The sequence below is a fragment of the Adelges cooleyi genome, unplaced genomic scaffold (assembly GCF_023614345.1).
Source record: "Adelges cooleyi isolate 19-005CV unplaced genomic scaffold, UGA_ACOO_1.1 ACOO_flye_CR_arks_rails_tigmint_CR_PRNA_23, whole genome shotgun sequence".
Taxonomy (NCBI): Eukaryota; Metazoa; Arthropoda; class Insecta; order Hemiptera; family Adelgidae; genus Adelges; species Adelges cooleyi.
In genome coordinates this window covers 3,459,252-3,482,430 of record NW_026095893.1, presented here as the reverse complement: position 1 = coordinate 3,482,430, position 23,179 = coordinate 3,459,252, and the positions used below count along the sequence as shown (strand labels likewise).

General features: G+C 32.6%; 4 protein-coding genes across 6 annotated transcripts in view; 3 read left to right on the top strand and 1 right to left on the bottom strand.

Moving 5' to 3' along the window:
- Window positions 1-23,179, bottom strand: part of LOC126835456 (neurobeachin-like protein 2) — a 96,115-nt gene that overhangs the window by 39,180 nt on the left and 33,756 nt on the right. For all 3 annotated transcript variants that reach the window (XM_050568061.1, XM_050568062.1, XM_050568063.1), the window contains 2 exons: window positions 21,249-21,398; window positions 20,649-20,806 (listed from right to left, as the gene is read on the bottom strand). In XM_050568061.1, the coding sequence (XP_050424018.1) occupies window positions 20,649-20,806; window positions 21,249-21,398 (308 nt within the window). The remainder of the gene's footprint in view (window positions 1-20,648; window positions 20,807-21,248; window positions 21,399-23,179) is intronic.
- Window positions 1,836-3,363, top strand: LOC126835462 (larval cuticle protein A2B-like). The gene is made up of 2 exons (XM_050568072.1): window positions 1,836-1,944; window positions 2,739-3,363. The coding sequence occupies exons 1-2, from the start codon at window positions 1,933-1,935 to the stop codon at window positions 3,204-3,206; spliced, it is 480 nt and encodes a 159-aa protein (XP_050424029.1). The 5' UTR covers window positions 1,836-1,932; the 3' UTR covers window positions 3,207-3,363.
- Window positions 9,151-13,155, top strand: LOC126835458 (uncharacterized). The gene is made up of 2 exons (XM_050568068.1): window positions 9,151-9,269; window positions 12,198-13,155. Exons 1-2 carry the CDS (start codon window positions 9,258-9,260, stop codon window positions 13,032-13,034), a joined length of 849 nt encoding a protein of 282 aa, XP_050424025.1. The 5' UTR covers window positions 9,151-9,257; the 3' UTR covers window positions 13,035-13,155.
- On the top strand, window positions 15,177-16,864 carry LOC126835459 (cuticle protein 21-like). The gene is made up of 2 exons (XM_050568069.1): window positions 15,177-15,303; window positions 15,975-16,864. The coding sequence occupies exons 1-2, from the start codon at window positions 15,298-15,300 to the stop codon at window positions 16,710-16,712; spliced, it is 744 nt and encodes a 247-aa protein (XP_050424026.1). The 5' UTR covers window positions 15,177-15,297; the 3' UTR covers window positions 16,713-16,864.

Here is a 23,179-nt window from a genome sequence, read left to right as displayed (position 1 = left end):
AATAAGAACGCATGTACAGACAAAAGCAGAGGCTAGGATGTTTAGCACTCAAAAAGTAGTTAGCCCGCTTAATGGAAAAGTTAAAACATCTTTTATATACTGTTATAAAATTGACACTCTGAAGCCAAAAAATGAATTACTTATGAAGAGTTTGGTAAAAAAAACAACATAGAGCCTAGAACAACATAGAGCTTACAAAAAGTGAGATTGGCCCTTTTAGACCCAAGCCACGGCTATAATTCAAATTATTATAAAATATAATATTAGTGATTAAGTACAAATAAAAACATACAGGCCAGTTAGAAACAATTCAATATAATGATGGTGTTTACGTATGAACGCTATACTAGTATTATAAGACACAAAATACACTGCGACACTTTATGTAACTTGCACATTAAAAATGAAAAAAATACTTGGAAATAATACTATCTCTTAGTGTGTGGTCAAGCATAAAAATGCTCGATTTAATTATACACGCAATGTTCTTATAAAATAAAAGAAATTGTACAACATTTAGTTTCATAAAACGCATTAACCAGAGATTGAATTTAACGGATAAATTATTCGTTATAATAGTAAAAGTTCCATTTAAACATTTTTACTTAAAAACTGTCATGGTTTAAAAAAACTAAAGTTCCATAAAATAACTTTGTGTGATCTATTCGGCCTATACTAGATATAGTAGAACTTGTATTAATTTTAAGAGATAGATTTTGGTCGAAATTTAATAGAACCCAACAGTTTTTTTCTTGATACTCCTTTATATATTTGGCAACTATATATTTTATAATATCATCATTTTGTAAATCAAGCTTTTCTTAATGTTTGTTTACAATTATTTTCCCCAAACTAGTTAACCTAGCGTCTTAGGTCCACTCATCACATTCTGTTTCATATCATCCACGAACACGTCATATTTCATTTTTAGCCTTTCTTTACTTATTTTTCTTCTACTACATAATTTCCATTATTGCTCTTGCTGCACTCTTCTATTATCTTTCCTTATAAAAGCCCAATATATTTTATTTTGCTGTACAACAATCCAAACCATAAAATATGTTCATGGAATAACGAAGAATGTTTTTCTTAGATAAAAATAGGCAGGTGGGGTAGCGTCGAGACAGCCTGACCTCAAGGAGACGTTTTTCTTGACGTTTGACACAAGTGGCGCTCACAAAAGACGTTTGTCAATAGGAGATTCCTCATGTCACAGCGCACACTATAATATTGTTGTTCTGTACGACGATGACTGCCGTCAATGCGCGACACGTCCTCTAAACTGACGTTTTTTGCGTAGACCACGGTCGGCGTCCAACAATAATATTATTTTTATTATTATCATTTTTTTTTTTTTTTGTATGATGGAGGCGTTTAACGTGGAAAATCTGCATAATGGTCCGTGGAAAACGGAGCGATGGGGGATGAGTGACCACGGCCGGCCAACCAGAGAGGCCACGGTCGTCTCACGCACCTTGGCAAAAAGGTCATTTACAACGTGTATTATATGCGACATAATAATAATGATAGTATGAACATCTACGACAGCTTAGGACGGCCATAGGATGGCCAATCTCGGTTTTTTAGCTTTGTTCGGTATATTTGTTACGTGGTCACCGGGGCTGTCGACAAAGCCGCGGGGGCCATCGATAATTTCCCTTATTGTGTGTGTGTGTGTGTGTGTTTCTGGCTCGTATGTATGTGTACACCTTCGCCGCTTTGTACCTCCTGCTGCATCTGGGAGTGGTCTCGGAAGGTTCGATCTTCGGATTAAGAAAAAAATAATAATCATAATAACCCACGAGTTCCCGGCGTATAAATAGACCACGGGCCGCCAACAACCACACCAGTCGAAGTTAGTAAATCGTTCGGTACAGTGCACTACTATTTTCCTGTAGCCCACAAGAAAATCACATACATCTAAACACAACCATGGCTTTCAGGGTGAGTACACATCGTAGATACTAGATTTCTGACACGGGTGTACAAGTGATAACTCTTTAATATTAGGTTCTTTGTAGTTTACTAACTAAATTTAAAAGATTTAAATATTAATAAAAAGTTTTTCGAATATCAACCGTGAGTAGTTAAGAGAATAGTTGAGCTATTACTATGTTTACTACAGACTAAGTAGCTTGAATCAGATACATAAAAAAACCTTAGTTCACTTGTACCTACTCGAATACCGTTTTCGCCTAAACCGTGTTGTCGGCTTAAAATCTTGAATATGTTCTTCATTATCGCTTTTTCTCATACAAATAAGTTCAGTCACGGATCTACTCTACGCGTCTTTTTTATATATCATTCCCAATTGGAGGTTTCAGAGCAAAAGTGAACCAAGTCCATCATAGCCGATTTCCAGTAATTGGTTCCTAAATTATTTTTCGCATATTGCCATTTTGCGGCATTGCGATGATATAAGGACTTGGTACAACGTGGCACTGAAATACTATTACACCTATTTAGCGCAAAAAAGCCGCACCAAGTGAAAAAAAATTGACTCGGTGAACTTTTGCACTGAGCAGTTCTTCTTCGGTTTATCTCTATCTTTATTCTCTACTCTTCAAGTCTATTTACCTCTACTCTTATCTCTCTTTACTGTTGTAAATTTCTCTCTTATTATTTTAACGTGTCCAAAGCAATTAATCTATTCTCTCTTTGTTTGTCTGTTGTTGGCGTACCTCCCAAGAGTCTTTTAATGTACTCACACTAGAAGTTACACATATTTTGTTTTTCAGTTTGCAGTCTTAGCATCGGTTTTGGCGGTAACATGCGGCTCGCCAGTGTACGCTCCAGCTCCATACGCACCCACCCTATACGCTCCAGCTCCGGGTTACGCGGCGCCGATCAAGTACGCGGTAGCACCCAAAGCCTACGACATCGACTACGACCCGAACCCGTCGTACTCATACGCTTACGACGTGCACGACCACCTGACCGGCGACGTCAAGAGCCAGCACGAGACCAGACAAGGCGACGTCGTTCACGGATCCTACAGCCTAGTCGACCCAGACGGCACCAAGAGAACCGTCGACTACACCGCCGACCCGCACCACGGATTCAACGCTGTCGTCACTAAGGAACCGTTGGTCAAGGCGTACGCGCCCGCCCCGTACCCGGTCAAGGCGTACGGTCCTGCTCCGTACTACCCAGCCATCAACAAAGCCTATGCCCCGTCGTACCCATCATACCCATTGTATCATTGAGATCTCACCTTAAGCAAAGAAACGCATGTCGTTAAGCAAACGAACGCCTTTCCTACCATCCGAAAATATGATTTTTTATTTTAATTTTATATTATATAGTACGCCGAGTTTACCTACAGAACACTTTAATAAAATATAGTTTATTATACTTTTTAAATGTTTTTTGAAATGACTAAGATATAAAATGTACATTTATATCTACTAAAATCAAACAAGGTGGTCGTAAAATCATGATGTCAATAAAATAATTTATTTATCTTTTATTTAGGTCCTAATAAAATGATTTAATTTTTTTTGTTATTTAGATAATATGATACATGATTGGAGTTTCGAAGGCTTTAGTGCACATATTTTCGTCGTTCAATTTTATTGAAATTTCGCATATCATCATTTTTTAGAAAATAGAGAAATTGAGGGCTACAAATAATGAAAATTGTAAAATAAAGTAAGCAAAATTTCCCACTCCTAATATCAAATAATTAATTTGTTATCATTTCTTTTTATATAAAAATAATACATAATTATACTACCACCTACTAAAGACGACGCCATACCTATTATAACGTACATCCTTTAATCTTAAAAATAAAGTATATTTTAACTATTTGTACACTATAACTATAGGCTGAACTCTATATAAATATGCCAAACTGGTGAAAACTCAGAACGTGGTACAGTAATGAAAAAAACTATTCGCAGTTAATTTTTTTTAGTAATTGTCTTTTTAATTTAAAAAGTTAATAAAGTTTATACGTTATACTTATATAAGTTATAATAGCTGGCAGAATTTTTAAAAATATATTAATTTAAAAGTGAATTGTAAAATAAGAAATAAAATATGCAGGTACACTTATAAGTGTATTTAAACAAGAAGAAGTTAGTAACAAAAATTAGTTTTTAATAATTGTTTCTTATTCTCACTTATTATTGTGGATGAAATGTGCATAAAAGGTATAAACTAAGAAATATTCTTCATATTCATGTATTCAAATCTTCGATGCATGCGAACTATAATTTATTTCGAACTAGTGTTCAAATCATCATCATCATCAAGCTTAACGGGCCTTTAAGGCCCAACACTGCCATCATGAACCTTTTTACCGGACTATTGCTCGCCCGGCAAACGGAGTGCCCTTGACCGAGTGGCCACTCCTCCTCATCTAGTGTTCAAATATAATATTATAATACTCATTTCAGTTCTTTTAATTATAGTTAATATATGTGTATAATACCAATACTCAAGTTCTAAAATTGCCAACTCAAAATCGTGTAACGTACAAATAAGAAAATACGTAATTATATCGAAAAATGTTACGTCAAGGAAATAAAAAGTCCTGGGCTGAGCCGCCTGAGACAAATTGCTTTATAAGACGTGTAGCGGGTATTATTATCCATTTAGACGGGTACAATTTATAATTATTAGTATGTATGAGATTATTTCTTAGGGCAGGGAATTACAAAATCCGGGTGTACCAAAAATTATAGATGATACTTATTTAATTAATATTCAGTTCAACGATTAAGTGTACAAAGCTTACCTAGTTTCTGATGACTTCAACGCACCTACATAAATACAATAAATATTGTATACTTAAATTATATCTTTAAAAAACAAATTATAGTTATGAAAATAACACATTTTTATAAAAACAAAAAAACTAAAATGTATTTCTTTATACGAGATAAACAATAATTAGGTAACAGAAAACGAGAACCTTATTTCTCCTGTACTTACTAAACAACTATCCTTGCTTCAAGCTTAAGGGCGACACTCACAATTACCAACGTTAAAATATACCTACGCAGAATGCGTTTTACTCGCTCCGTGATGATTTTAGAGCAAAAATATTTGCAACGAAAACGAAAGATGACAAAGATGCTGTGATCACTAAACTAATAACTACACAGTTTGAGATTTAAAATAAGATTTTACAAAAAATTGCCTATCCCTAACTAGTCAATAAATAGAGAGTATCACATTCTCTTAAATTCCGTCAACACAAAATTCATCTAGGAAAACAATGGCCTAGAATCTAGATATATACAGGGTGTCATGTAAAGTTCTACCGAGCTTCAAATGATACATTCAGGATGCTCTATGGGTACAATAAATAATATTCATTTTTTTTTAATTTTAAAATTATTTAAAATAGAACTCGTATTTCATTAAAAAAATTATATTACGAAAAAAAATATGTCAGATTTGAAATTGGGAGAAAAAATCTTGTTGAATTGATATGTAACACGATTTTTTGGTATCTGGCCACATTTGCGTCCACCAAGTGGCCACTGAGTTCTATCGACTTGCGACCCTTATATGATGAAAATACATTAAAGTTAAGAATACTTTAATAACAATTTTGAATGGTGGATAACCTGTTTTGAATATATATTTCAAAGCTCTTTGAAAATTGAGGACAAGAGGAAAAGTGAAGTGTAGCATTATTTTATCTGCACCCATTACTCAAATGCACTCCATCCCTCGTCCTAAATTATAAACTTTAATATCTTTAAAAAGAAAGAGTAATCCTTCAAAAATGGTTAGGTTAAGTTATCTTCCAGTTAAAATTTTCAGAAAGGTATTCTTAATTTAAATAAGAAAAACTACAAATTTGAAATTATTTCAAGAGATATTCACTGTCTTTATACATTAAATAGTTCACCCTGTATACCGCATCACAACAAAAAAAAGTCAAAAGCATAAACAAAAAAGACTCATCTAAATGATAAACAAAAATAAGTTAAACAAAAAGTAAAAATTGTATCCGAATTATATTTTTGTACATACAAATACTGATGGAAAGCTGTGTTTTTGTTCGTTCTTCTTTACGCTTATTAAGTTGCCTATGTTATTCGCAAAACGGGTTAGAATTTAGATGTGATTATATACAATAATTATTATATTGTTGTTTATTATGTATTCGACAAATAAATTGGCAATTAGACGGTAGGTTAATGCCAATATTAATGATTTAAAATTTTCAAAAGAGTTAACTAAATTTAAAAAAAAAATGCTCAACTTAATTAGTCAATGCTAAACAAACTCAATAGTTTTGTCATAAACTATAATAATGAATCGGTCATTTCACAAAATTGAAGTTTTACACTAGCCACAAAAAACTTCATAACTCCAAAAATTCAACTTATTTTGCATTTACACCTATTAACTAATTCATTTATAGGATATCGTATATTCATAATCCATAGTTTTATTTAAATAATCTAACTTTGACCATAATTCATTAAATTGAGATAAGACATATTTGACTTGCGTTGTTTTTGCAGGGAATAGAAATTTATCATTTAGAAATTAGGTCAAGAAATAAAATAAAATAAATAAACACAGAAATTGAATTATTGCTCAAACTGGTATAATTTTTTAAAATAAAATAAAATATTTCTGACAAATGCCATGAATCTGAAAAATATAATTTTTACACAGAATATGTAACTACCTATATAATTATCAAATTTGACAAAAAGTCTTTTTTGAAAAATCGGTGACTTATGTCGTTTTTGAAATGACCGATCACTATACTAGTTACATTAATTCATTTGTTTTCTTCCTTATATTATGTATTATTTTAGAATACTTAACATAATTGGTAAATCTAAAAAATACTGCTTTAACCTCCCCGGTTAAATGTTTTTAAAGCTCCTTAGTACGACAAATTGAACACTATACATGATTGTAATGTTATAGTATCATGTCGTATTGTAAGGCGTAATATTCTAATGAAATAAAATATATATTGTACTAATCCATTTTCTTAAAAATAACTTACGATAGACTTTTTATTGTTACGCTAATGTCCTAGTTACAATTATAAGTTTAGTAAAAATATTTGTGTATATTATGTATATTTTATAATTCGTAAAACTGACGAAGATCAATATTAGTTAATTAAAGAACTCAAAAAAGTGTACTGCTTACAGATTTTGCCAAATTTATAATATATAGATTAAATAGCTTTTGTATGAATACATTAAAACAATCTTTTTTATAAGTCCGAATGAGAATACGCCCTTAAGACTATTAGTGCTAATTGAATAATAAATTATACTTAAATTTCTGTTTAATTATTACTCATTGATTTGATTTTTTTTATTTTAAAAGAATGATAAAATATTTAATGTAATGAATAGTTTTAACATATTCATATGGTGATATTTATTTACTTTTTTTTAATAAAGCATGACGTTTAGTTTAGATGGTTTGGGAAACAAAAATGTAAAAACACTTTTTAACCACTGGACCGATTCTTCATAAATACTGTCTATAAATCAGAATTTGTACACAAAAAGTACTTCATATTGTGAAAAGTTGAAAAACTTGACCATTTACCATTTAAAATCGAGAATAACAAACATAAAATATAATTTTAAAAGTAGGTACAGTACTCACCAAATTTATGAAAGGTAGATTATAAATTCAAGTTGTTTTAGGGTATTCTTTAGGTATGACACTACCATTTTACAAATTTAATCACCTGCAAGGTAGTAAAATATCACGAACACTTTCCCCAGAAGGTGTAGAAAAACTTTGTTTTGACGCATTTTTTAGATTTAAGTTATTAAAGTGACACATATTTACAAAAACTGACAATTTTTTAAGAGAAATAAAAAAAATTAACAACATGCTCATTGTTTATAAACACATTATCAATCATATTATAAAATATTTTACGTTTTTACTATTTACTAATTCTAACCGAAGCCGTTCTTGAAAAGTGATATAAAATCACTTTTAATTTAACTTTCAGACCAATAACTGCCCCACTACAATGTTGCTCCGCATCGTTCCACCTTTTTTTTAACTAATGACAAAACATAGAAATAAATTCAGATAAAAAATGACATACTATGTAAGAACATGTCATAATTTTTAATGTTTGCAAACTTGGCAATCGCGCCAAAAATACGATGTCCTATGGCTGTGATTGTGATCGTTTTAAAACCGAAAAGACGGATACATCTTTTCTGCCATAGCAGAAACTAGTTCTTTAAAAAAAAAGTGTCACACGAAGAAATGTGGTTCTCGTTATTTATTAAAAGCCGCTGTTCCGAGTCAATAAAAAGCCTCAGCGGCAATACATTGTTGATTTAAAAATTACTTTACTATCGTGTGAATTACTGTAAACGTGATTCGTATAATTGGGGCCCACCTGGATTTTAATCGGTCAAATGTGATTTTTTTTAACCCAGACTAATTATTTTTCGCTGAACCGACAGACTAATTTATTATTATTAATGTTACGATCATAATGGTCGCATTGAAATATATAAAAAAATAAAATACTTTTACTACTAGGTTAGCTTAAACTAATAACTATTATTTAGTTGGCGCAAATTGAGAAACTTCTATAAACGTACAATTATAATTATTAAGAGATGAGCTCACATTTCTGTAATAACTCATGTGATCGATAAAGAACATTAAAAACGCTTAAAACTGAAAGTGTAATTACTAGAAAGCGTGCGTGGCGGTTAACGCTAATCACGTCGTTCGGTTGGACTGGATATACTTGTATCGCACGTAAGCATATTTCATTAATTAGTAGCCGATAATGATACGCGTATAATTGTTACCACGGTTCAGCGTTGTAAGCACAATAAGTGACCGATTGTTAAAGCCAAAAGTACAATAATAATTATAAATGTAGAAATAATAATTTATCAATGTTCAACCACCGAACAGTAATCGCGTAAGGCACACCGGCATCGGGTAATTCGATATCCGGTCGAAGATAATATTTTTATGTAAAAAATAATAATAACAAAATTATAACAACAATAATAATATGACTCGATCCGCTAATTTGACACGGAAACCCCTACTGGCGCGCAAGACACTGCTTTAGGAAATATATAATTGGCTTTCCGCAAGTGTTAAAAAATACATAGGCTTCGACTCGGGTATATAATACATTATATGCACCACCGTGGGTGACTTATGTGAGTACTTAGCTTTGTTGTTGCCGTGCGCCAGTATGTTTCACTAGAGAAAGGAACTCATCGTGCAGGTTGTAGATCATATTATTTTTGTACATCATGGATGTAACCGTAAGTTAAATACATACACATAATTTTTTTTTTTGCGATGAACAATATCTTCATTATAATAAAAAAATATGCAGGGGCCGAACCCTAAAGTAAAAGTACGTTTAGCATAGACGACAATATAATTTGTCGATGGTTACTCATTAAAGAGCTATTCCATAGTGCGCATTGTACAAAATTTACTGCCATCCTACGCTTTCTTTCTTGTATTAAACAAAAATACATTGCTATTTAAAAAGATTATATAGAGTGAATAGTGTACAGCATATTAAAGTCGAATTTATGGAAATCTGGTGAAAATCGCAATACATTTTCGAGTAGGACTAAAAAAAATTCATACATATTTTTTAGGCGATTTTGAAGATCGGAATAACCTATAGACGATACAGCAACCGCATCTTAAGCCCAGGGAAAAACACATAGCCCACGACTAACGATAGTCCAGTTACTATTAGTGGCCCATGGGCACAACAAAAGAAAAATTTCAACATCCATCCAATTTTATTTTTATTAAAATAATTGTTTCAACAAATTTCTATTATTATTATAACAGTCGAAATTAGGCCCTATAGAGGACTTGGAGTGTTTGTAAATAAATAATTAAAATGTAAATTGTTGATACAAGAAAAGCGACAGCCTTATGATTATTATGTTTTGACAAAAATTAAAAATCTTTGTAAAATAGTTAAAAATTGCATTTAAACTTGCTGTATTTGTTTAAAATTAAACACAATTCTTATTGTGTAATATTTTTATAACATTTTTATTTTATAAAAAGATATAAAAAATTATTGTGTTGGAGGTGCTAAAAGTTTTGGATTAATTTTTACAGAGATGTTATGAAATAATTAGGGATAGCCCGAGTGCCTATGATCTATGAACGGTTTAATCCGATCCTGAGAAACGTGTACATTATAACGTCAAACGCAATGTTCGTTTCTTAAGATTTTTAAAATTATTTAAGGTACCCTCGAAATAGGTCTTACAACCCGCATTGATTCTAACGATTTTTTTCTTAGATTTGCTAGTATTCTACCAACTAAACTACTGTCTAGACACTTGGTATTTATCAAACACATTCAAACTATTTTTTTCATTTAGATAATTCCATTCTAAAAAGGTAAGACCACAGTTCCGTTACTTGACAACTTTTCAAATCAACTATCCTTACCAAATGCCTTAAAAATATAGTATATTATTTTTAGATAAAATATGTTCCAAATATTTTACCTCGGTCGCACCATTTTAACAAAAAACTGTTTCTCATTCTCATCGCATCGCATACAAGTGTTGAATATATTAATCAGGCCATAGCACATGGATTCGGGGGGCTTAATGACTCATCTATTAATTTTTGCAAATGTGTATAAACATTATCTATTCTAATATATTTTCAAAAACTTAATCATTAGTTATTTATAAAATGTTAATGAACTATGAATAAACTAAATATAATTCATGCAACTATTTTATTTTACTCAAGATCTATTTTAGTTTTAGTTAAATTATGTATGATTATTTTTTGTAGTTTATAATTTATTATATTTAACAATTTATGTTTTTAATTATTTAAGTTATAACGGGGTTCTAGTATAAAATCGCCCTGTTAAGAAAGTACCAGGATTAGTATGGGACTGATAACAATATTTATTATATGTACTTCGTTTTTCTTTTTGTTCTAGTTAGTATCCACGTTTTTGGCTCCATTTTCCAATTTATTAGCGGTTCATCGCAGTCCTTAAATATATTGATTTACATTAATGATAAATCCAAAATAAATATATAATTATAAAACCGTAGAATAAAGGTAAAGGAAAAGAAAAATGCTTTACAAGCCGATACCTGCCTTAGGTGTTATTGTTATAATAACTATTCATTATTATTAAATGACAAATAATTGTACATAAAAGTATAAATATCAACAAATTATGAGTCGTTCAAATTATAAATTCTAGACACGCGGATTAAGCGACTCATTTTTAGATCAAATTATGCATTCGATTCTCAATGAACAGTGGCGAAATGTACAATTACCTGATTTCACATCTGTTTTTACTATTATCACAGTATTGTGCAAAAAATAAAAGTAAAGTAAAACAACGCAGAATACGTTTCATTGCAACCTTATCTGGTACAAAACTAGGGTCAGCCGTTTCTAATTGATAATTCGTTAACGATCCGATTTTGTTTATTCAACCACAAATCATGGTACCGGGCTTAAATAATTTTCAAGGACGTTTACTAGAAAATTATTATTTGAAATTATTCAACATCTATATATATATTTACATATTGCATTGAGTATTAGTAATTTTTTTTTGACCTGGGTCTAGTTGCGCGCAATTATTTATTTGTAGTTCAATTAATCGATTTTACCGGTTTCTTGAACACATTGAACAGGATACCCTCAAACGTGGATACAATGGTGAATGCTTGATTTATATATTCTACGAATGATTATATAATAAAAAAAACGTATAATACCTAATTTTCCAATAACAAAATCAATTATTATTTTATGCAACATTATATAAGTCTTCAGGAGAACAATACCCGGTACACCAGAACAAATGCCCAAAAATATATTATACGCACAGAAATTAATGTATTGCACGTTTGATAAACGGTAGCATGGAACTACACATACCTCCATGTTCTTCTTCAATCATCGGTTCATCTACATTTCTCTAAAGCTATAACTCTGTAATCTGTTTTGCTATTTTATTTTTCTCCTTTCTTGTAATTTACCCAAATTATCTCAATCTTTTCTCTCTCGTATTTCCAGTTATCGGTACTTCCAAATTTTTTTTTATTACTAATTTGTTTTATGACTATTTATACACCCAGTTCTATCTGAATCTAGTCACTTCACGCATATTGAGTAAACATGTTATCACGTTAAAATCTTATTCAAAATATTTGCTTTGACAGGTGTACAGTTTGGTCATGTTCACTTGGTTTACTCGTGCTGCTAGCCAACAGTCGAATGAAAGGAATGCTGAATCCCTGAATCCTTTGATCTTTGTACCGGCAGCTTCGTCCGGCATTTCGTACGAGTCCCTGCAGTATCCTATGCCCGGTGAACACTACCAAGTCATACCGCTGACCGTTAGTTCCGGTCGGATACCTTTCATACATCAACCGGTCCAGTCTCCAATACAGTATTACCAACCCGAACCCGAGAGACGGGTCGCGGCCTCATATGAACCCGTACCCTCCCAACAATTGACGCCCCGACGACGCGAAGGACAGTCGCGCCCTTCACAACCGTACAATCCAAATGGTCAAGACTACAACGGACAAAATTTCAAAAGTCAAAATATCAACGGATTCAGGCAGCCGGAGGGTCTAAAGCAGTCAGAGGGACTTAGGCAGCCAGAGGGATGGCCGCAGGCCCGGTATAGTTATGGTTATACGATCGAAGACAGTAGTACGGGCGATCTGAAAGACCAGCACGAAATAAGGGAAGGCGACAACGTGTCAGGAAGATACAGTCTGGTAGAGCCGGACGGTACCCGCAGGATAGTGGAGTACACGGCCACACCGGACACCGGGTTCAATGCAGTAGTTCGCAAGGAAATATTCAATAGGGGCGGCAGACCAAACGAATCTTATCAGCCCAAACCGTTAATGCCAATAATAGTTCCGTCCGCCGCTGGAAACGGAGCTCAGAAACCCGAACATAACAACAAAATAATTAAACTTAAAACATCATTCAACGTAACAGGTGACCAACAAGGAAACGGAACTGCTGCACCGAAGTCATGATCTTATACAGTTTAGGTGTTAGCGGAAAGATCACCAATCACGCACGCATTCGGGAAGAAGCGCCGAATTCTACAATAAATAATTTAATACCTATTAGACCGTATATCATGTATGTACACGGAGTTAATAGAAAATTAATTAAATAAAATAAAACTGTTAATTTACAAAAATTATATTATTGTTAAAAATTCAATTTACTAAAAAATACGTTATGTATAGAAAAAACAATCGTGTTTTAATAATAAAAAAAAAATAGTGTTTATTTTAATATTACTTTTTTGTATCCAATAAATTAAAACGCTATTTCCTGCTGAGAATATTTTCGAAAGCAAGTGGCCACACACTGTTACTAATGATGTCAGTAACCTAATGTGATAGAGAGGAACACGATCCAGACTCTCATTGCGCAACATTTTTTTTTGTCAATAACGAAATAGTAAAACAAAATAATGAGTTTATAAAAAAACTCCCATGTCTTTTAATGAAACTAAAAGATATAACTTACAAGAAACTATAATCATTTTGCTTTGTTAACACGAAGGAAATAATAACTAATATGCCAAAATTGAATAACATAACAAATCAAGCAGTTATAAGTGATCCGTTATCCATAAAATCTGTGGTGTTCGGGCAAAGGGGGATAAGTGTAAAATCGCAACTTTTGGAATCACTGAAACTAAATCACTGCAGTTACATTTAATCCCATTTTCCAATTACAATTACATTTAAAATATCATCATATGACATAGGATGATATTTTAATATTAGTATTCACACGTGAAAAATGGTGTAATAGTAAACAATTGGGGAAAATATGAAATTATACATAAAATGATCAACTTTTATTTGTTACAAATATGTAATAATAATTATGTTACATAAAATATTTATTTTTATCGCATATTTTATTTTATTATATTGCATATTTTCTGATAATGCTATACTTGTGTTGAATATTATAAGTCTCATCAACTCTAATAGTGTAATCAAGAACAACGGGGTTTTTTTAACACATTCCTGTTCTTGTTGTGTCATTTTAACTCTGAACCTATTACTGACTCCCAAAGGACTAATGTCATGAATCCTAGAAAAAGTAATAATCCACTGTACAGTCTCAGCTACGCAGTGAAATGCATAGGACATCCGTTAAGACTGATCACAATGCGTAAAAACATATAGTAAAAAAGTATAATAAAAAAAACACTCATCAACCTTGCAGATAAACTTTAAATTCCACCTCGCTAACGGTTAGCCATACACTCGGCAAACGAGACAATGATATTTATTTAGTTAAATTACGACCACAAGTCATTAAACAATAGATTTATTGTTTTCAGAGGTATCCAATCGGTTTATTGATATTCTGCATTGTATCTACGTTCAACCATTGTTCCCAATGCTACTGAGAATAAGCTGACACACAAGGAGCCTACGAAATGATCTAAAAACATACGTATGGACTTTTAGCCAAGATTAATGCAAATCTAGATACAGCAGCGGCCTAGGCCTAGATCATTCTTGCAATACAAACCACTCAAAATGTCCTCGACAAATAAAATAGCGCGTCCCAGTCATCTCTCACGTACGTGTTTCTATTTACTCAAAATATACACGCTATTGCTTAATCGCATAAACAATCAGAGGAAGCTTGCCAAGTATTATAATTATCTATTGTTGGCTATAAATCACAACAAACCGCCGTTTTCTGATTTACATACCGTTACTGTTGTCGTCTGTTTTCAAATTTGTAATATAGTACAGGTTACAGCTTTTATGAAACATTACATAGGAACGACAGTACTAAATGAGACGAACACAAACGTTACCGTAAATGACTCGACTGCACAATGTTTAGGTACTACCAACAAGTACAGTAGTAGGGTAGTCAATTACACTATTGATAGGTAACCTTATGCCAGAGTATTTGGCATGTGGATGTTATATTTAATGATCTATTTCGTTGCAAAATGCAGACGTTGACGATTAATCATGGTCATTTGAGACACGATGAGTTTTTGACTTCAATTATTCCAATCACGGTGCCAGTTTCATGTTATTATCATAATATGTATTATGCTCGTCGATACAAATTAAATTTGTCCACACGTTCAAAACGTCCTTAATATCGGAGGGGCGAGATTGAGGGTCTTTTGAACGATATATAAGCTGATACCAGCGACGTTTAAGTCATCACATCTTCAATCGATCAGTCTCATCGAGCAATACATCATCAACGAATCAACAGCCAAACACACAAACAAACATGAAAGTAAGTACAAAATATGTATAGAGTATTATTTTTGCACTATTTGGTTTTTAAAATGATTTGTACAAAAACCGTTTCGCCACTAAGATGTCATTGCGAACGTTACAGTTGAATTTGTTGATCCTATTTATTGAGGAGTCAAGAATAGGCAATTTTTCGCAAATTCTTAACTTTAATCTAAAAATATAATGAATATAATTAGGATACTCAATTTGTAGATAATCTTTGTCAGACTGATACAGTCAGTTCGATTTTTGTTTATTTAAAAAGAAAGCGGTTCTCTAGACAATTTTTTTAGAATCTCGAGATCACAATATGTGTCCTTATCAAAAATAAGACAACTTTTCGTTCTGTCCGTTTATGTTTGTGTGTGTTTGGCTGCGCAATTCCTACATCCATCTATAGCGTCTATTGACAAACAGTCTTTTGTTTATATATATATATATAGAAACAAAGACAATCCTGACTAGTCACTACAAATATAAAAATATGATAACTCGCTAATGTTCATTTAAGTACAATTCTTTTTCCCCCATTCCGATTCTAACAAATAATAGTAAAACTTATCATTTTTTAAACGCTATTACTATTTATGTCTCATGTATTAACTTGTAGTTGTTAAAACACGATCAACAAAACATTATTATTATTAACGAAAACAATCTGCTTTTTAGGTGTTCGTCGTTTTGTCGTTAATAGCAGCTGCAGTGGCTTCGGCCGCCGCCGCCGAACTCATCTTGACAGCTCCGGCTTACGCCACCACGTCGTTGACCTCTCACGGACCAGTGGCTTGGACATTTTTACAGCCAGCCTACCAGTCTGCTCCAGTCGTGGCCGCATACACAGCTGATCCAGTGGCCAGGTTAGTGGTGCCCGCTGTCGCACCGGCCCCGGCTAAACTCGTAGCAGCCTCCCCCAAGACGGCGGCTGCGGCGCCGGCCGTTCAAAGCAAAGTGTACGCGCCGACCGCCGCATATGCTCCTGCTGCCGCCGTGCCGGTGGTAGCTAGATACGTGCAGCTGTTGCCGGCCCATGTGCAAGCTCCGGTTGACCCGTCGTACTCGTTCGCTTACCAAGTGCAGGACCAGCTGACCGGTGACTCCAAGAGCCAGGAAGAGACCCGACAAGGAGACGTAGTAAAGGGCAGGTACTCGCTGGTGGAACCCGATGGTTCACGTAGGACCGTCGACTATACGGCCGACCCGACCCACGGGTTCAACGCTTACGTGCAACGGACCGCTGACGCGCAACAATCCGTGTTCGTGCCGACGGTCGCCGCCGCGGATGACGTGGAAACCATCAAAGTGGACGCCGTCGAAGTGGAACCGGTCAGGTATGCACCCGCAGGCTCCAAACCATTGAAAAATACGTTGGCCGTGCCCGAAACCAAAACAAAAACTGGTTACAGATAAACACACTGACTACGCGACGGAACACGAACACCATAAGGATTTAATTTATTGACACGGTTAAATTATGTACACATACACATGTATAACATAGTGTATCAAAATAGTTTTAAGAACTTAAAAAAATTAATAAACGCACCAATTTTTCGACTGTACTTAATTTTTATTTTTAAATTAATTATACTGGTACCTCCTATACCCCCGAGTTAACGCGTAAATCTACATATACAAGTATAATGTGTATCCATTAAACAATACATAAATTAATAATCTATACATAGTGTAACAATATTATAATACCATCCTTCTACCTTCTACACGTTTAAAACGTTTAGATTTCTACTGTACACTACAATAAATCGACCAACACTTTTATTTATACTATTACTAGTATTATTATTACTATACTCGGAGTGCGACGCGGTCGATTAAATCCGATTACCAGTCTACAACTGTAGCCATTTACAGTGTAATCGGACTTCACGTCTAAGTATTCAACATACTGGACACTACAGTATAGGTTTAGTGTGCCAAACAGTAATCGTTCGATCACAATGACCCATAAACAAATTGCACTGCTCGATAAGATATTTTGGCGCAAGTCAAAAATAATACATTCGACCGCACACACTTCACAAGTCGCTTATCCGACATCTAATCGTAAACAACATTTAAGATAATAATGTTCCCCCGACGACTCATCCGCCGTACGTCGAACAGTCCGATGAATCACTCCTGCCAGGAACCACAATATGTTATCTGAATAAGCTATATTAGCCGTCCGCGATATATTTTTACCGTGTCCATCAAACATTTTCTTCCGCTCTCTCTATTTGGTTCTATAATGCTATTTTTATTCGCACATTATGTCTGCTCATTCGTCGTCCTCCTAACCTTTTCGTACTCGCAGTACCGTCACTTGTTGAACCCTGGTCACAATCTCTTTATCTCGTGACAAAACCATTTAGTATTTAAAGCCGCATACGATCCATACGATATAAGCGAAGTCATTAATAAGGGGTTGAGTACGAGTAAAAAAAAACGCGCGCACACGGGTACGGTTTAATGACGTGGAAAACATTTAAAATATAATAAGGCATAACGCCGTCTAAAATACCGACGAGTAATAGTCAATGGCCGAGTAAAATTTAAGCAGACAGCTGAAAAAGGCCAATTTAATTTTAAGAACACTCGTCCCAGTTCAAAGATAAAAGAACAAAATACACGTTAACGACAGATGAAAGTAAGTAATTAAAAATAACGCAACGATAATAATTATACCTATACTGGCAGACGCTTAAAAAATTCATTAAAATTCTCAATGTAACCTTTAAAGTACATATTATAATGACATATTACACAATGAAAGAGCTTTTTTTAATTCATTATAAATAATACAATTGTGCAATCATTGTAACTTTCTTTTTTTTCTGATAAACAATGATTTTATATAAAGAAACTAAATTAATTAATGCTTCTACTTCAACAACATTAATAGCAACAACAACCTACGTTACCACTCTGGATTTGCGCTTTTTTAGTTCCTAGTCTCTATAATAATGATTGCAATTGTACGAAAACATATAATAAACGATTCTTATTAACTGATTAACTGTGGAGTAGGCTTACAATGCATGTCCTACAAGCACTGACCATTTTCCTCCAATATATTTACAAACTTATTCAATAAATGGAAAAAGTAGAAATTTTGTTTAAGCAAGCCTTAAAAACTGTACTTATTACATTTCATTCGTACACAAAAATTATTAAAAATAAAATATTAGTTTGCGTATAGAAATATGTATGTTTTAGTGTGTAACAGTTAGTTAGAAAGTTAAAAGATTCAGTTTGAAATGATAAGGAAAAATGTAAAATATCCTTTTAAGTGAAGTGTCAAAACAAGTAAACAACAGACCAGGAGTAGAACCTTAAGTGATGATCACAAGTAAAACTTTCCACTCGCTCAGTAGCCAACAAGCTAGCGAGTAGCGTTTAAAAACCACGTGTTGTGGATACATTTTTATTATAATATATTACGTTTTTGTTATTTTTCCTTTAAAATTTCTGGGTGTCCTACTGTTAAAATGAAATGGAGCGTCAATATATTGTGGAATTTCTTAGGTTATGTCTACCAGCAGTACCCTTTGTTATGGAATATAAAAGACAAGGACTATTGCGACATAAAATTAAAAAGTGAAATTTTTCAACGTCTTTTTAATGAACTTAATGAAAAACAGTTAATTGGAGGAATGGATGAGCAACATCTGAAGGCTAGAATCAAATCACTTAAAGATGTCTACAGACAAGAACTACACAAAATTGAAAAAAGCAAAAAAAGTGGCTGTGGTACTGGAGAAGTTTATTCACCAAAGCTGGCATGGTTTAATGAAGCAAATTATTTGTCAGAGGTTTTGAATACAAGAAATCTCCAGTTGCTAGATAACGTAGTGTAACTTCTAGTTTTGTGGCTACTGAAATTGACATTATCATTATCGTATCTTCTTTTTTGAGCATTCCATTTACCATCTGCAGTAAACATTCAAAATGGGTACAGTCTAATCTCAAAATATTTCGATAAGCCGAAGCGTCTTCGTCCTTCAACTCGTTCAGTAAACTGATCGATGGACGATGCACCATACATCTCACGTCTGCCTATCCATGATTTCACCCACGCAGTCCTCTTCCTTTTCTGCTTTTCTTTTTAACTCCTATTTGATGGCATTAGCTAAAATAATGTCTCCGGCACGAACTATTTCCGTCGACATTTTGTAGACACTAAAACCAGGAACCACCGAGTAGATGAGTAATCACAGCTAGTTTACTAGCAACTATGATTACATACGGCTAGTTTACTAGCTTACAATCCAAAACGCTAGCGATTAGCGAGTAAAGTAGCTCAGCTTTCAACTTTACTCGCAGATAGTTTACAACCTGCTAGTTGGCTAGTGAACATGATTACACTGGGCGAGTTTACTAGCAGCTGGTAAATTTTTCAACTAGCAGCTTGTAAACTCGCTCAATGTAATCGATGCTTTAGATTCTCTTAATTGACAGTTACTCAGTACACTTGCACAGATCAACCTGGAAACTTATTGAATGCTATTTTTTATTCTACAATTACTATGAAAAATCATTTGATTCTAAAAAGTTAAAGGAGTGAGTTATGATAGAACAATATTATACACAAAGTGTTGAGAAATCTAGCCTTAGAGTTTAAAATAATATTATATAAAATATATATATATATATATATATATATATTTACTATACGGACACCTACGAAACGAAAAACATGAAAGTTTTTATTGAAAATATAGGTACTAGGTTACATTATTGTAGTGTTACATTATTAGTTGGATGGTATAAGTTTACATTTACTTTCTTTTGAAATATTTTCCTCGAAATTATAATTTGTAAATTAATATATTATTTAGATACTTCGAAACTCATACTCTCAATAAACAAAATATGACTCCTTTACGGATACCACTAATCATCGTGCATATTTTGATTCTCATATAATAAAATAAATGACGAAGCGGGTGCATAGTACATGCCATCGATACTATGGATTATGTTTCATGGACACATACTTCATGCTGCTAACGGCAGTATCCCATTAATTTTACAAAAGCAATACAATATTATAGTATAACTTACATAACTCGTACATTGGTATATAAGTTTTATTTTGTTTTTTTGTTTTTACTAGATAGTAATATTTTTAACTAATATTAGTAAAATGTCACATGTCACTTATTTAAACTTGAGTTACCTAATAAATATGTATTTTATAATGGTGTAAGTATCAAACTTTCAATAGACTTTATCAATTATTGTCTTAGCCGTGACAGTTTGCCCACTCGACTATTCGATTACCGTGTGAATAATTATACTTTCGATAGAACTCAATACGAATCATAAATCTTAAATACTGACCTAGATTTCCACGGTCCTCGTTCGCCGCAAAGGTACCCTTTAATTTGTCTCCACTTAGCTCGAACTAATAGTCGTTGGGCCTTCCTTTGATTCTCAATTAAATATATTCTCGATTCTTCTTCTTGTTTTTTTATTTTATACGGATCGACTATTGTAGCCTACGGAACATCATTGAACACATAAGATAATAAAAAAATACAAAGAAAATAATAACCAAAGAATAAAGAAATGAAGATTAATTTACTGGAACAAAAAATTAGGTATTGCGCGTCGTTATTAAGACAAGTTAATTGATTAAGTTAATTAATAATAGTTAGCGCAATTATGATTTAATTAAACGGGTTCAGCCAAAATTAGAAAGTGGATGACAATTATGTATAATATATAATATGTGTTCGTTTTTGTTAGCAAATAAAACGAAAATTACAAGTCACTGTGTCTATTATTCCGAAAAGATAAAGCCAGCCACTGTGTAAATGTATACTAAGAAGTGATATAATTGAATTACAATGCGATCTTAATGATGTATCAAACCTACTCGTCTGCGAGCCAAAGAGGTTCATAATAATAAAAAATATAAATATATTTTGATAATAATACCTGAAACGCTTTACGACTGTCGGCCACATGTCGGTTTCTCGTGTCCAATGCGTTTTTGTACGATTCATAACACTCGGCCCAGAACGTGTTCATGGATTCGGTGATTTCGGCATTCATCGATCGCCGGTACTCCTTGCAAAGGTCCGATACCTGCGCGTAAAACAAAACAAATTGAAATAAAAAAACTCGCATCTTAGCTTCACATTGAAGCTATTGCAAATTGCTCATATGAATACCACATCAATCATCTGGCGTTTGTGTCGTACTTTCCTTTTTACAGGTGTGACAAGACGTCAGTCTTACGAAAATTATCTATTGTGATTTAGAAGTTAAAACACAACTTCCGGGAAGGTCAAAGGTAAACGTGCAATTATTTAACGTGTCAGTCACATATAGCGATAGTTTCTCTGCTGGAATGAGGGTGTCGAGATAGTGAACGGAAAACAATGTTACCTACTTGTAATCCACAGACAGGACCAGTGAAACCTTATGCGCGAATTCGTTATCGTTGTACCTATATACTAACCAGCACACGGTTAATTTTTTTTGGCTTCGGTCCAGATCTAAGAAGAGATTTGTTTTGTATCTGAACCTACAATAATGTTTACCAACCAATATAGACAAAATTATATTAAACCAATGGTGACAAAATCTTGTTAAATGTGATAAAAATTAAAAGAATCGACTCCTGTTTTTCAAAATAAAGTTATTATATATTTTTCTAATTTATAAAACTAAACACTCCGAAAAATAGTCAAGATAGGTCCAAATTTATTCCAAAAAATCGGCTAACAAAATCAAAAAAACATCAACCTTTTCTCCCAATCATTTTTTAAATTTCGAGTTTTTGACTGTAGTTTTTAGGCTTAGTGTCTAAATATTGGACTGATGGTAGATTTAGACAAGATAAATAACAATTTCAAAGGTTTTTATACATAACTTTTTTGTTAACTAAGATAAATAAAAAAAAACTAAAAAAGCTTCCATCGACCATAATATTTTTTTAACTTTTTATTTCAAACCGATCATTAGATATGATCTATTGAAAATTAGTATAGTACTTTTTCAATTTCTTAAAATATTTATTTATAATTGAGGAACAATAAAAAAAACAAGGTCAAAACCTTCTTAACAATTAATTTGCTTTATTTTATTTTAAAAATAAATGTCTTTTTCTTGATTCATAAATTAATTTATTTTCTTTCAAAATTGCGTAGATATAGGTTCTGTTGAATATATGGCTTATTTTCAAACTTGTTCGACCGTGGACAATGAATAAATAATTTATAATTTTATAATTATATGAATATATCATTTTACCAATTTTTTATCATAATTAGTTTTAATCAAGTATTTTTATTTTGTAAATTATGTAGCTCAACAATTTTTGTAGACTATATATTGGTAGAGTTCTAAAGAATAGGTAATTTTAGATTTAAACAGGCAATTTTAGTTTTTAAATAAAAGAACAAGAAAATTATCTGTTTAAACTTTAATGTAAAATTAATTGGTTTGCTTATTATTACTAATATATAATCTACAAAAATGACAAAGTTACAATTTTTACAAAATCTGAATATATACAATTAAATATCATTAAGTTGTAACATATTTTAGAAAAATCCTAAATGCTAAATTCAAATAAAGTACGATTTACCTCGGAATATTCTATAAACACGTATGAAATAGTGATTTTAATTGATACATAAGGGGCCTAGCATAATACACAGCATTTATTAGGGCGCGTGGTATAGGCTAAAACTTAAAATTAAGCTAAAATTTTCCAACTTATATATTAACACAGTAAAGAAAATTGTTTTTATATTGTATTTTTTCAACTTTTATAACGCGTAGTGCTCTATTTTTGTACATATTATATTTCTACTTCTAACAGTAATTTCCTGAAAATACTATGATTTGAGTTTAAAAAA